This window comes from Bos javanicus, chromosome 23 (genome assembly GCF_032452875.1).
Source record: "Bos javanicus breed banteng chromosome 23, ARS-OSU_banteng_1.0, whole genome shotgun sequence".
Classification (NCBI taxonomy): domain Eukaryota; kingdom Metazoa; phylum Chordata; class Mammalia; order Artiodactyla; family Bovidae; genus Bos; species Bos javanicus.
Window position 1 is genome coordinate 16,035,126 of NC_083890.1, and position 13,635 is coordinate 16,048,760.

The following is a 13,635-nucleotide window of genomic DNA, read 5'->3' on the forward strand; positions in this document are numbered from 1 at the left end:
AAAGGCTTTGATCCTGGGCTCAGAGCAGCTCCCACAGTGGGGCATGCAACTTCGCTCTCCCTGCAACGTTCCTGGACATCACGCGTGGGTGACAGAGAACCACCTCAGGGAGGCTTCCTTCCCGCCACCCTGAGTCTCTCGGCTCCAGTGATGCCCATGAGCAGTGAACAAGGCACTCTATTTTCTACATTAAAAAAATCCTGACCACTTGTATATTCAAACAGACAGTGAAGAAAGATTTTTGTGTGGTTGTCATTGCTTTTAACGAAAAGGATCTGGACTTAGAATCAGGCAAAAAAAAAAAAAAGAAGGAAAAACCCCACATAAGCTCTCATGTAGGACCTTTTAATTCTTTGGGCTGCAGTTGACTCATCTGTCAAAGACAAAGATCTTTTAACTGGCATCGTCAAGAGACGGAGTGACCTGGATCACATCAAAGTTTTTGGTGAACAGCAAGTTAATCTCATAGACTTAAATTAAGATGCAAAATATTCAAAGAATCAAGAAAATTCTTTTGAGTTTTAACCTAACTCTAAAACTGCGTGGATAGTTCACCACAAGCATATCCTGCCTGGATAATCCCGAGGGCATTTAAAGGTCTCTAGACTCTAAATGCTAGAGTCTAACACTGGTGCCCCAGTGAATAGAAAATAATGGCTGGGAGCCTGGTGGTCACACTAGCTCTCCCTGGCCACTGACTACTGATCTGGAAGGCCTAAGGGACCCTGGTCTTGAGTGCTTCATGCAACAGAAGTTAAAAACAAAATTGCATCTCCATGTTTTCTTTGCTGTCTTCTCCAGGACGCAGAGAGGCTGGGATCCCCTAAAAGGATTTCTACCACCTCAGTTCTGGATTTTTGTTCATGGTGCCAGTGGAAGTGGGGACTGTGTGACCTGGCTGGCTCCCAGCATCAAAGCTTGAGCACTTCTGTTAGGGAAAGACTACGCCTCTCCAGGTCCCCCGGGTGGGGCTCATATTACTCCATCTGACGGCAGCAAAGCAAAGCAAGCAGCACATGGCCTGGAAAGGATAGGGGGTGGATTCCTGCTCACCTGTTTGAGGCTGGGGGAGGCCCTCATCCCCCCATGGGACCGCATGTGGCCATTCAGGGCGGGCAGGCTCTTGAACTCCTTCAGGCAGATGGAGCATGTCAGCTTGTTCTTGGCATCAAACTGCTCCCCAAACACTCCTTTGGGTTGGCCACTGCTCAAGGGTAGGGCCAAGTGGAGAGGACACGCACATCAACGAAGGGAAACAATGACTCATCACAAGGCCACATACCCCACAATGAACCCGTTTCATTCACCCAGAGCTCCCACGGCCATGGCCCCTCACCAATTCCCTTCAGAGAACTGAGCCCAATTTGCAGATGGAAAACGGAGGCTCAAAAGTAAGAAAGGGTATGCTTAAGATCATGCAAAAGATGAACCAAACATCCTTCTTCATTCCAGGCCTTCACGTGCTGTCTTTTTCCCCCACCTTTGGCTTACTACCCTTCTAGAAGCAGGGTGCTTGGGTCCTCCTCTTCTAGAAGCCTTCCCTTAGAGATATGAGTCTCAGTCCACTGATTAAGTCTTCAGATTACACGTCTTAAGTTTGTCAGGTTCTGGCTAAGTCTTTAATGATTTACAAGACCCACGAGGGGAGAAAGCAAGACTGTACTATTTCACTCAAAGCTTAGTTCTATGTCTGGCACACAGTAGGTACTCAACAAACACTCACCAAATGGATAAGAGGGCAGAACATGGGCTTTGGAGTCTATGCCAGCACCCCCGCTTTCTTGATGTGCAAACTTAAGCTCTCTGAGACTCAGCTTTCTCATTTGTAAAATCATAATGATAATAACAGTTAACAGTGGTTGAGTGCTTACTACATGCTAGGCACATGGTAATCACACCTACCCTCACTGAGTTACTTTTATTAGACATGATATGGAGTAATGGTAAGTGGCTCAACCACAATAGCTGCTATTATTGTCCTTATAAATTTCTTTGAGGAACTGACTTTGAATTTGGAAATGAATCATGAGACAATCCAGGAAAACCTCCCAGTCCCCCTGCACGCCAACAAGCCTCCACGCATCCATCCTACCTTGACTCAGGAGACCCTGGCTGGGCTCGGCCATCAGGTAGGTGCATCTAATTTTGAGCAATGCAGGACACCAGAAGAAAGAAGAAAAAAAAAACATGTTTCTGACAGGAGGGGTCCTTGAGCAGTGGGAACACCAGGGCCTGCCCTTCTAGGATTCTTCCCTCTCTCTGCCTCATGGTGACCGGGCTCATAGCTACTCATACCCTTGCCCTTCCGCACCTGAAACTTCCAGTCTTCTTTCCCTCGATGCTCCTGGGCTTGGGGCCACACCCCTGAGGATGCCCCGCCAGCCACAAGCCCACTGGGACTCAGTCCCTCACCTCCTTTCCTGTCCTTTCCGTCCACCCCTCTGTGCATGGACAGACTCCATTCCCAAGAGAGACACAGAATGGAGAGCTGGATGATACAGCCTCACACAAGGAGACCTCCTGCTGGAATTCTTTTTAGCCTGGGCCATGTCATCTTATTCTTGTATTCACAAAGGCTCTCAGTTACTACTGGCCTGAGTCCTAAACAAAACAGGGTCAAAGGGAGTTCATCTCTGGCCTTCAGCCTTCATCGGAGCCCTCTCTTCATCTACCCTGGTCTTATTCAAGGTACCCTCCTCCCTTGAATCTGTTGTCACTTGAGTGTAGCACTTGGAACACGCCAAAACACGAACGGTGCCCAGCACACAGTAGGCAATTTTATGATCAAATATATTTGGGAAACAATTAAGAGTTAATACCTGTCACCCGCAGGCTGACTCTGATCTGCAGACATAGTCTGCTTGGCTGGACTGTTTTTAAAAACCCTGACTATGGATATCATTAGTTGGCGCATTGGCCCTCCAGTCCACACAATCCATACCAGGCCATTCTGCTTATTGACTTTACCTGCCTGGATCCTGTGGGCAGCTAAGGTTTTTCGCCTCTGCAACTACATGAGGTATCCCCTCATATTGATTTCTCCCAAGAACCCACTCCCCTCCCCCGAGCAATGTCCACTAAACATTCTATGGAACTCCTATTCTAAGCAATAGACTTTGAGAAATGCTGTCACAATATGGTCTCCCTCCCCAGAAGGGAACAATTTCATAGGAAGTCCCCTAAGGATTCAGATCTAAGGGGACAAGACCACTCCCACTGTGTGGTCCCTGGGCACCTGATGAGGCTTTGACCATGACATGCATCATTTGGGACCTGATATATATTTTGGCCACCTCTTTAGTGAGATTATAAGATCTACGGGCAAAAGACTGAGTCACAGTTGATTTCGTATTCCACAGTGTCTGATTAACGTTTGTGGAATAAAGAAAAGAACGGAAGTATCAGAGGGGTTTGGAGGACAGGACTAGGCACTGCACTGGACTCAGCTCTGGTTGGCACGCGCGCACCCTGAGATCCCTGGATTAACGTCCACTCTGAGGATACCTGGGGCCACACGGCACTGGGAGACAGCTGCTGGTGCTGAGACCCCATGTTGTTGAGGTGGATGCTGCCAGGGGACAGGAGCGGCCGGTGCGGGAGGGCACTGCTGGCCCGGTTCAGGTCGGAGCTGGCTGCGTCTCCCATTCCTGTATCTGGAGGTCCCAGGTCCCCGTGGGAGCTCAGCATGGCCTGGGCCTGCCTGTCGCCTGGATAAGTCTTGGGCTGACCATCCTCAGGCTGCTGGTGCTGAGGCAGGTGGCTCTGCTGGTACACCGGGTGGCCGTAGGGCTGCTGGGGCTCCTGGTAGTAGTACTGGGGCATGGAGCCCAGCTGAATCAGCTGGACTGCGTGCGCCTGCTCTGGGGTGTATTGATGGGGGTCCCTATGATAAGAAGAGGGCTGTAGGTGCATCTGGGGCTGCTGCGGCTCTGGCAAAGGCTGTATCATGGGTGGGGACTGGTAATACTGAGGTATCTGCATTGAACCCTGCCGCGGCTGCGGCTGCGGCTGGGGCTGTGGCGGGCGAATCTGCTGTTGTGGTGGCGGCTGCATTTCTTGCATGGACACCCGCTGTTGCCCGGCGTGTGTCTGTTGCTGCGGCGGGTAATACTGATGCGGCTGCAGCTGCTGCATGTGCTGGGATAGCATCTGGGGGGCCTGCAGCGACTGTCCGCCCTGCACCGGCATTTGGGCCAGCGGCTGCTGGTAGTCGTAATACAGGTGCCCTTGGCTCAGGTGCTGCCCGACCTGGAGAGCCGGTTTGGACAGCCCACCAGTGAAACCAGGGTGAGGCTGCTGGGACGCCTGCTGGTAGCGCGACGGGAGAGCCGCTGCTGGGGCCTCCATGGGCTTCTGGGACAGCAACTGGCGGAGGGCGCTGTCGGGCGCTCCATCCATTACTGCTGACTGGGTGTGCAGCACCTGGGCCATATTGTTGACCTGAATTCGCAGGTTTTGGTTGGCAAACACCTGGGTGAAAGAGTCTAGCTTGTGCAGGACACCGCTGGTGAGCTTCTGGGTCCGGATCTCGCTGGCCTGCGAGTAGGTGTACTGGTAGCCATCGGTGGGCTCCGCCTGGGCCGGCGCCCCCCACATCATGTTCGAATTGGTCAGGTTTCCACGTAGCTGGACATGGTTTCCAGGCCCTGCGTGGCCTCCCCACCCTCCCTGCCTCGAGGTATCCACTTGGCCAAGGTTTTTGGAGCCAACAGCCAAGCCTAGACCATCCCGAGTGTCTTGAGGGAAGTGGGGGGAGATGGGTGATGCCTGAGGGGCATCCATTCCAGCCCCGGGCACTGTATTCCCATAGCTGTGGTTCAGCCCGCCGTGGACGCCAAGTGGTGGCTGTTGGTAGAAAAGGTTCTCACCACCGTGGGCCACATGATTGGTCTTGTATAGCTGCTGGTCTCCCATGGTGCCTGCCCTGGTTGTGAACGTCCAGCCACAAAACCATACAAAAAGGTCAATGACACAAACCCGAAAGGACTGAAACCCTGAGAAGCAGAGAGAAAGCGTCCACACTACTCCACGGCTGACATGTCCGTGACCGTGGCTGCAGCCAGGTGTTCCTGTTGGCCTCTACCACGCATGTGCAGAGCGAGGGGTTTTACATCCTCACCCGGGCTAAGGGACGGACCAAATGCCACCGTGGTGAAGAAATGCTGCTCACACCTGCAAGACAAGTTGCAAAGGACAGGAAAGACTTACTTGGCTGTTTTGCAATGAGCAACTGTATCTACCACGACTCATTAGAGAAATAAACACAAAACGGGAGCCTGGATTAGAAATAGCCAGTTTCACACACGCCACACCTTTACACTGATTCCGCAGATCTCGACCCTCACGTGAGATGTGAACTCTCTTACTTTCAAGCCATTGCTCAACAGCTCATTAGTTCATCGATTCGTTAATTCATTGTTTTGCTCACTGATTAATTCATCCGTTCTTCTGGGACCCTGCTATTGAAAGCCCAGCACTACTGTAGGGCCTAAAAGGATATGAAGAAGTTTAAGACACTCATAAATCAATTCATCTGGTCAACAAATACTTATTAGACACAGACATTTACTAAGTGGAAGACGCAATGCTTAAAGGAATGATTAAGACATGGGCCAGATCTCGAGGAGCTTACAGTGGAAAAAGAAGTTGGTCACATGAATAACTACAGTACAAGGAGGAAAGAGATGCATGTATAGAAAGGGAAAAATAACAGATATGGAACTCATAGGCTGAAGGGTATATTTCTAGCAGAAGAACAGTTTCAAAGAAGAGCAGTGCATGTCAGTACACAGCTACCTGATCCTTTGGAATCCCTGCTCAAAGAAACATCTGGGCACAGTGCTGATCACCTGGCCAGAGTCTATGATGTGCCTGGACTCAATAAATCAATAAATAAGTAGATAAACAAATAGGCTGAGCCAATCAAGTTCCCTCTCTTAGAAACATGAACTAGGGTATTTCCCTGGTGGTCCAGTGGTTAAGAATCTGCCTGCCAGTGCAGGGGACATGAGTTCGATCCCTGATCCAGGAAGATCCCACATGCCACAGAGCAACTGGGCCCCTGCGCCACAACTACTGAGCCCACACTCAGAACACTGAAAGTGAGACACTCTAATAAATACGTAGTAAATCTTATTTGCAAGCTAGGTGGTTTCCAATTCTTGTTTTTCATTAGGAAGGCCCAGGAGAATTAAAATACAATTGTCAGTGATAGATCGCTATGTGATTTTTGGTACATAACTCAGAAGCAGATCAAGAACACACCACTTTAATAAAACTCGTATTTTTTATCTATTAGTTTATATGAATGAGAGTTTTCAGTGTTTACATCTATATAAATGAAAAATGGAAATATAATAGATGCTGGTCTGTGTCTCATATCTCATGCAACAAATAGTATCCTTCCATGGACAGATAAGCAAAAACAATAAACAAGAAACAACCCAGCACCAGCAAGAGCCTCCCTCTGGATCTGGGTGACGACTGCATGGGTGGCGGGGTGCTTACTCTGTGATAACCCGAGTTGCACACTCGGACTTCATCACATATGTATACGTTGTGCCTCAATTAAAAAATGACTTAGCCAAAGCATGGAAGCAAGCTAAATGTTCATCAACAGGTGAATGGATAAAGAAGACATACACACACCCACACACACCACACACACACACACATAAAGGAACACTACCCATCCATAGAAAAGAACAAACTAATGCCATTTGCAGCAACATGGATGCAATCTAGATCGTCATACTGAGTGAAGTAAGTCAGAAGGAGAAAAGCAAATATATCACGTAAAAGTGGAATCTAAAATATAGCACAAACGAACCTAACTACAAAAAAGAAGCAGACTCACAGACACAGAGCTCAGACTTGTGGTTGCCAAGGGAGGAGGGTGGGAGAGGGATGAACTGGGAGTTTGGGGCTGGCAGATGTAAACTATTACATTGAGAATGGATAAACAACGAGGTCCTACTGTTTAGCACAGGGAACTATATCCAGTCTCCTGGGATAAACCATGACGGAAGAGAATATTTTTAAAAGAATGTGTAAAACTGAGCCACTGTGCTGTACAGCAGAGATTGGCACAACATTGTAAATTAATTATACTTCAAACAAAAAAAAAACCCCAACACCGCAAATAAAAAAGTGTATTTACTTGAAAAACAATTAAAAATTACTTTAAAAAGTCTCCAGCATCACCATCTAAGGTATATTTTCAATATAATTTTAGTTTTTATGTGTATTATTTATCCAAATTAGAATATACTTTATGCTATCTTGATCAACTGCACACTTTTAATAATCATTATAATGATAACTCAAACAGGAAGAAAATTTTAGAACTTAGAACTTTATGATTTCAGGAAATTTTAAAAGTTTTAACTTCATATAAAATTGTTACAAAAAATTAGGACAGAGAAACAACTGATAGAGTTTTAGGGACAAAAACATATTACATTAGCATAAAATTCCACGGGGGAAGTGAAACAAATAAAATTTCAGGAGAAAAAGGAACACTGACTATTAATGAAGAACATGTTCATGCATTTTTAAAATGGATGATGTGGGTATCAAATTCCATGGTGTTTAGATTCCACTGGATAAATTTAAAACAGTGATGTCATAGTTTTACTTATAAATATCAATGTTTACAGTGTACTGGAAATTGCATCTTCTGCAGACATATGATAAAAAATGTAGATGTAAACTTAAAAATGTGTGAGGGGGTAAATGGTTTTACAATATCCTTTTATGGAGGATTTTAAGCAGGAAGTTTTTGAAGACCCTCCCTCCAACTGGGAGCAAATCTAAGTCGGTCTCTGTCCCTTTCTGAATAAGAGACGGAGATGGACAAATTCAGGGTGAGGCATTTGGTTTGGTGGAATGAAGGGTGGAACAAGGAAAGCAGTGGGGTGGGACAAAGGCTGGGTAAACGTGGCTGGAGCAGACCCTGAAGATGAAGTCTTGAGGACTCCCAGGGACCACCCCCTAAGAGGGTCTGACCTCCTGATCAGCCTCCTGCTCCACACCCCCATTTCCAAGTTCAAAGCAAACTCAACATCTTCTCCCCACAAATGGATGCTCCTCCAAAGCCCTTGGGACTTCCCTGATGGTCCAGTGGTTAAGACTCCATGCACCCAGCGAAGGGGGCTCAGGTTTGATCTCTGGTCAGGGAACTAGATCCCACATCTGAAAAAAAAAGATCCTGCAGGCCGCAACTAAGACCCCTGAGTGTTTGTGTGCTAAGTCACTTCCGTCGTGTTTGACTCTGTGTGATCCTCTGGATTCTAGCCTGCCAGGCTCCTCTGTCCATGGGATTTTCCAAGCAAGAACACTGGAGTGGCTTGCCGTGCCCTCTTCCAGGGCATCTTCCCGACCCAGGGATGGAACTTGTGTTTCTTATGTCTCCAGCATTAGCAGGTGGGTTCTTTACCGCTAGTGCCACCTGTGAAGCCTAACTAAGACCCAGCACAGCCTAAATAAATATTTTAAGATAACAAACCAAAACAAAGTCTCACCCTTGACTCTTGCTTCCCCCTTAACCAACCACCACGACCCATCAGTTTACCACCTAGTATTTTCTGAACTTGATCCATCGTCCTCTGGTTCCACTACCAGCACCCTAGTCCAGGGCACTGTGGTGATCTTCCGCGCCACCCCCAGAGCATTCTGATTGGTGGTCTCCCTGCTTCCATTCATGTCCATTCTCCACACAGCAGCAGCAGGTCTTTCCGAAACGTACTGTGGTAACATCATCCCACTGTTTAAAACCTTTCCATGGCATCTTTAGTACCGTTTAAAATTACAGTTTAAAATAAAAATCATAACAGGGCTGACAGGGTTCCCCATGGTTTGTTCCCAGCCTCAGGATATAACCCTTTCCTCCCTGTTCTCCCCACCAATTCCCTGTCCACATTCCCAGTCACTCTGGTCTCCCAGACTGACCAGGTTCCATGAATCTGCCAAGCTGTCTCTTACAACAGGGCCTTTGCACATACTGCCCCTCCCCAGTTTGGAGAGCTTTCCCCTTCCCTTCTCCACCTCTTTATCCAACCAAGTCCTGGGCACCCTTCGGTTCTCAGCCCAAACTATACTTTCTTAGAAAGTCTATCCTAACCTCAACTCCCAAGGCTACATCAGGGTCATTTCTTTTATGTTCTCATAAAACCATATCCCTCTCCTTCAGACCACTCTTCTCAGCCTGTAACTGTATTTCCACCAGTGTAATTATTTGATTCACGGATCTTTTCTTACCAGGGCAGGGACCATGTCGTTTTTTTTGCCTATTATGACCAACCTAGATAGCATATTAAAAAGCAGAGACATTACTGTGCCAACAAAGGTCCATCTAGTCAAGGCTATGGTTTTTCTAGTGGTCATGTATGGATGTGAGAGTTGGATTGTGAAGAAAGCTGAGCGCTGAAGAATTGATGCTTTTGAACGGTGGTGTTGGAGAAGACTCTTGAGAGTCCCTTGGACTGCAAGGAGATCCAACCAGTCCATTCCGAAGGAGATCAGCCCTGGGATTTCTTTGGAAGGACTGATGCTGAAGCTGAAACTTCAATACTTTGGCCACCTCATGCAAAGAGCTGACTCATGGAAAAGACCCTGATGCTGGGAGGGATTGAGGGCAGGAGGAGAAAGGGACGACAGAGGATGAGATGGCTGGATGGCATCACCGAATTGATGGACATGAGTTTGGGTAAACTCCGGGAGTTGGTGATGGACAGGGAAGCCTGGCGTGCTGTGATTCATGGGGTTGCAAAGAGTCGGACACGACTGAGCGACTGAACTGAACTGAACTGATGATTCTATTCCCCAAATCTACCATAATTCACAGTATATGGTAGGCCCTCTGATAAGAATTTCTTGACAGAGGGGTAATATTATTGAATGAATGAATCAATAAATGGAAAAAAAATTAAGAGAACAATGATCAAGTGTCCTGGTGAACTGATATACAGGAAAAGATACTCAGTGTAGGCTGAGCGAATATTAAATCCTCATAAAGAAGAATTATATTTTACCTGGTCCTGATGGACACACAGGGTTTACAGAGCTGAGAGGACCAGCAGGGGTATCCCACCTGTGGGAACGTGCACAAAGGCAGAGAATCAGGTGTAGGGGTCCGTGCTGAGGCTCCATGTCCTTGTGAGGAACTCACTGATGATCAGGCTAAATTTGTATGGTCAGGGATAAATTGTGGGGGTCTTAAAATGATGTTCAGGGACATCCCTGGTGGTCCCTGGGACTCCAAGCTCCCAATGCAGGGGGCCCAGGTTTGATCCCTGGTTGGGGAACTGGATCCCACATGCCACAACTAAAGATTTTGCATGCACAATTAAGGATCCTGCGTGCTGCAACTGGGACCCAGCACAGCCAAATAAATGAAAAGAAAAAAAAAATTATGTCCAGCAGTGTTATCCTGTGGGCATTAGCCTTGGTGATATCAGAATGGCCTGCCTGGCTTAAACCTCACCACGTAACCTTCCTTGAAAGCCTTGCACCACGGCACCTCCCCCAGGAAGAATTACTTGCTGAAACTCACCAGACTCTAACCATGATCTGACTCTGTGTCTCTCCATTAAACACCGTGGGTGGAAGGGAAGCCAGATCATTTTATGTCTGTTGACCTGTCTGCTCTGTTGTGTTCCCAGACTGCTGCGCAAGAGGGATTACTTGGTGTTCTGAGCTACTGTATCCGTTATTTGTGGATAATTTCAGAACTGGGAACGTAGTTTATTTATAAAGAACCCTAGAAAGCAGAAAACACTAGAAAGTCAGAGGCGGGGCTCCCAAAGTGTTTTTTCCCAGGCCAGCAGCATCAGCATCACTTGGGAACTTGTAAATGCTGATTCTTTTTCTTTTCCTTTAAATTTATTTTGTATTGACATATAGTTGAATTACAATGTTGCACTAATTACTACTATACATCAAAGTGACTCAGTTATACATTCTTTTTTCATATCCTTTTTCATTTTGGTTTATCACAGGGATTATAGATTATAGTTCCTACTCTGCTTTACAGTAGGACCTTGTCATTTCTCCATTGTATATACACCAGTTTGTGTAAATGCTGATTCTTGAGCCTCACCCAGACCCACTGAATGTCGGGGGTGGGGTGGGGTGGGGTGGGGCCCAGCAGTCTGTGCTTTTTTTAAAAAAACATTTCTTTTTTGCTGTGTCGTGCAGCATGCAGGATCCCAGACCAGGAATCAAACCTGAGCCCCACCACCCCCGACATTGGGAGCACAGACTACCAGCCACTGGGCTGCCAGGGAAGTCCTGGCAGTCCGTGTTTTAATGAGCCCTCCTGTTCGGTCTGATGCCCTCTCAAGTTGAAGGCTGTCTGTAACTTCCAGACCTAGAAGAGTACCTGACTCAACAGTAGTAGGCAATCAAGAATCATATACTCTGTGTAATGGCTCTAGGTCCATCCACCTCAGGTCAACTGATTCACATTTGTTCCTTCCTATGGCTTAGTAATATTCCACCATATATATGTACCAAAACTTCTTCATCCATTCACCTGTTGATCGACATCTAGGTTGCTTCCTTGTCCTGGCTATTGGTGGGAGGTAAGCTCTAGAGGGAGGGGATATATTTAAATATATGTGTATGTGTGTATATACACACATATATACAGTTATGACTGATTCACATTTTTGTACAGCAGAAACCAACACAACATTGTAAAGCAATTGTTTATTGCTCAGTCACGTCCTACTCTTCTGCAACCCCATGGGCTGTGGAACGCCAGGCTCCTCTGTCCACGGGATTTTCCAGGCAAGAATACTGGAGTGGGTTACCATTTCCTTATCCTCCAGTTAAAAAATTAATTGAAAAAAGTGAATACAGATCATAAAATGGGAAAAAAAAGAATCATATACTGAATGGAAAAGAGGAAAAATGACTTCCCTGGGGAGATGTATTGAGGTAACAGCAAAACCATATGCTACTTATTTGATTAAGTTTATATATTTTTGAATAGATACTAAATTCACATGGTTCAAAATTCAAAAGGTATGAAAAACATACAAAAGGTATAAGAGCATACAAAAGAGTGAAAATAATCTCAAAGAAATGCTTGACAATGAAATGAAAAGTTAGAGCAAATTTTTTATAAAGGGTACTTCAGCCAGCCAGCACCCCTCCAGACACTCACTCAGGTTTGTATATTCTAGAGACACTTTATGCTCATACAAGAATGCTTGTACATAGCCCCATCCCTACCCCATTTATACAGGCAGCAGCACACAGGGCCTACAGTTTAGCATCTGGTCAAATGTTTCTAAATAAAACATTTAAAACCTGGAAACTGTTCTTGGTGGATTAGTCAATCCCACAGGACTGTTATAATACTAACTCAAGATTCAGGTCTTTATTATTTTGCTAATAAGGTCACTGCTTTTCTCATTATGTATTACACTTCCTGTTGGGTAACTGGCACCGGGAACTTTTTCATTTATGAATGAATTAACAGAACAACTGCTTTCACATTTCTTTGGTCAAGTCCTTCCTTAGAACAAGACTCCTGGATTTTGGATTCAGCTCAACAAAAATGCTGCCTGCTCAGAACCTGAGATGCTCACTCTGATTCCTCTGAAGCATTAGAGTCAAATGACCTGCTTTGGTGTTATGCCCCCATTGGCTGCCCAGTCCTTCTAAGGCAGGGACTGCATCCTCTCCATTTGGGTTCCCAGAGACACTCATTGAGCTGCAATGCCAAGTCAGACAAATGAGGCCTAAAGCACTTCCCCCCCAGATTCCTATGCCTCTGACATGGACCGAGGGCCAGAATTTACTATTTTCCCAGGGTGCTAGAGTGCCAGAGTCATGGAATGCTGTACATAGTAAGAAGGCTCTACGGAGATGTTTTAGCACAGGGCTTTTCTGTACAGGGCCAGAGAGTAAATATTTTCAGCTTTGTGGGCCATACAATGTCTGTCACAGCTCTGCGGTTGCAGTGTGAAAGCAGCCATAAACCATATATAAATGTGTGGTTGTGTTCTAACACAATTTTATTTATGGACACTGAATTTTATATAATTTTCACATGTCAAGAAATAGTGTTCTTTTTTGGATTTTTCTTCAACGTGAAAAACCCTTCTGGGCCCACAGGCCGTTCAAGAACAGGCTGGGGCTGGATTTGGTCCCAGTCACGGCATGCTGACCTCTGTTCTAGTGCATCAAAGTCCCTCTCCCCTCCCCTCAAGCCCCCCGGGGGTACAGGAGACAGGACGCAGTCTGCAAAGAAGGATGGAAGGGACCATCCTTGGAATCAGAGAGAGAGAGGAAGTTGATTTTGGCCAACGGTTCGGCAAGACTTGTTTGCTTACAATTCAGGGTAACACCATGCTCCCGCCAGACCACCACCGCTTGTTTGAGGAAGAAAAACCAAAAAGATTTTCCTTTTTCTGACACCAGGCTATCCTTCAGGGACTATACACACAATTCCCCTAGTGACTTGGCTTCGGTCTTAGGCAAGACTTCCTCTCAGGTCTGTCAAAGGAGCTTAACTTGGATGCTCCTGGAATTCTGTTCCCCGAAGGAAGCAGAAGCCAAGGGCAGTTCTCCAAGACATGGACTCGTGGCTCATGGTCTCCTTTCTAGCAACACTGTTGTTCTAAA

At 46.4% G+C, this 13,635-nt stretch overlaps 1 protein-coding gene across 12 annotated transcripts in view; it reads right to left on the bottom strand.

The window, feature by feature from the left end:
* TRERF1 (transcriptional regulating factor 1) overlaps positions 1 to 13,635 on the bottom strand; it is a 209,609-nt gene that overhangs the window by 37,552 nt on the left and 158,422 nt on the right. For all 12 annotated transcript variants that reach the window (XM_061398184.1, XM_061398183.1, XM_061398188.1 and 9 more), the window contains 3 exons: positions 3,505 to 5,172; positions 2,093 to 2,139; positions 1,054 to 1,204 (listed from right to left, as the gene is read on the bottom strand). In XM_061398184.1, the coding sequence (XP_061254168.1) occupies positions 1,054 to 1,204; positions 2,093 to 2,139; positions 3,505 to 4,914 (1,608 nt within the window). In that variant the 5' untranslated portion in view covers positions 4,915 to 5,172. The remainder of the gene's footprint in view (positions 1 to 1,053; positions 1,205 to 2,092; positions 2,140 to 3,504; positions 5,173 to 13,635) is intronic.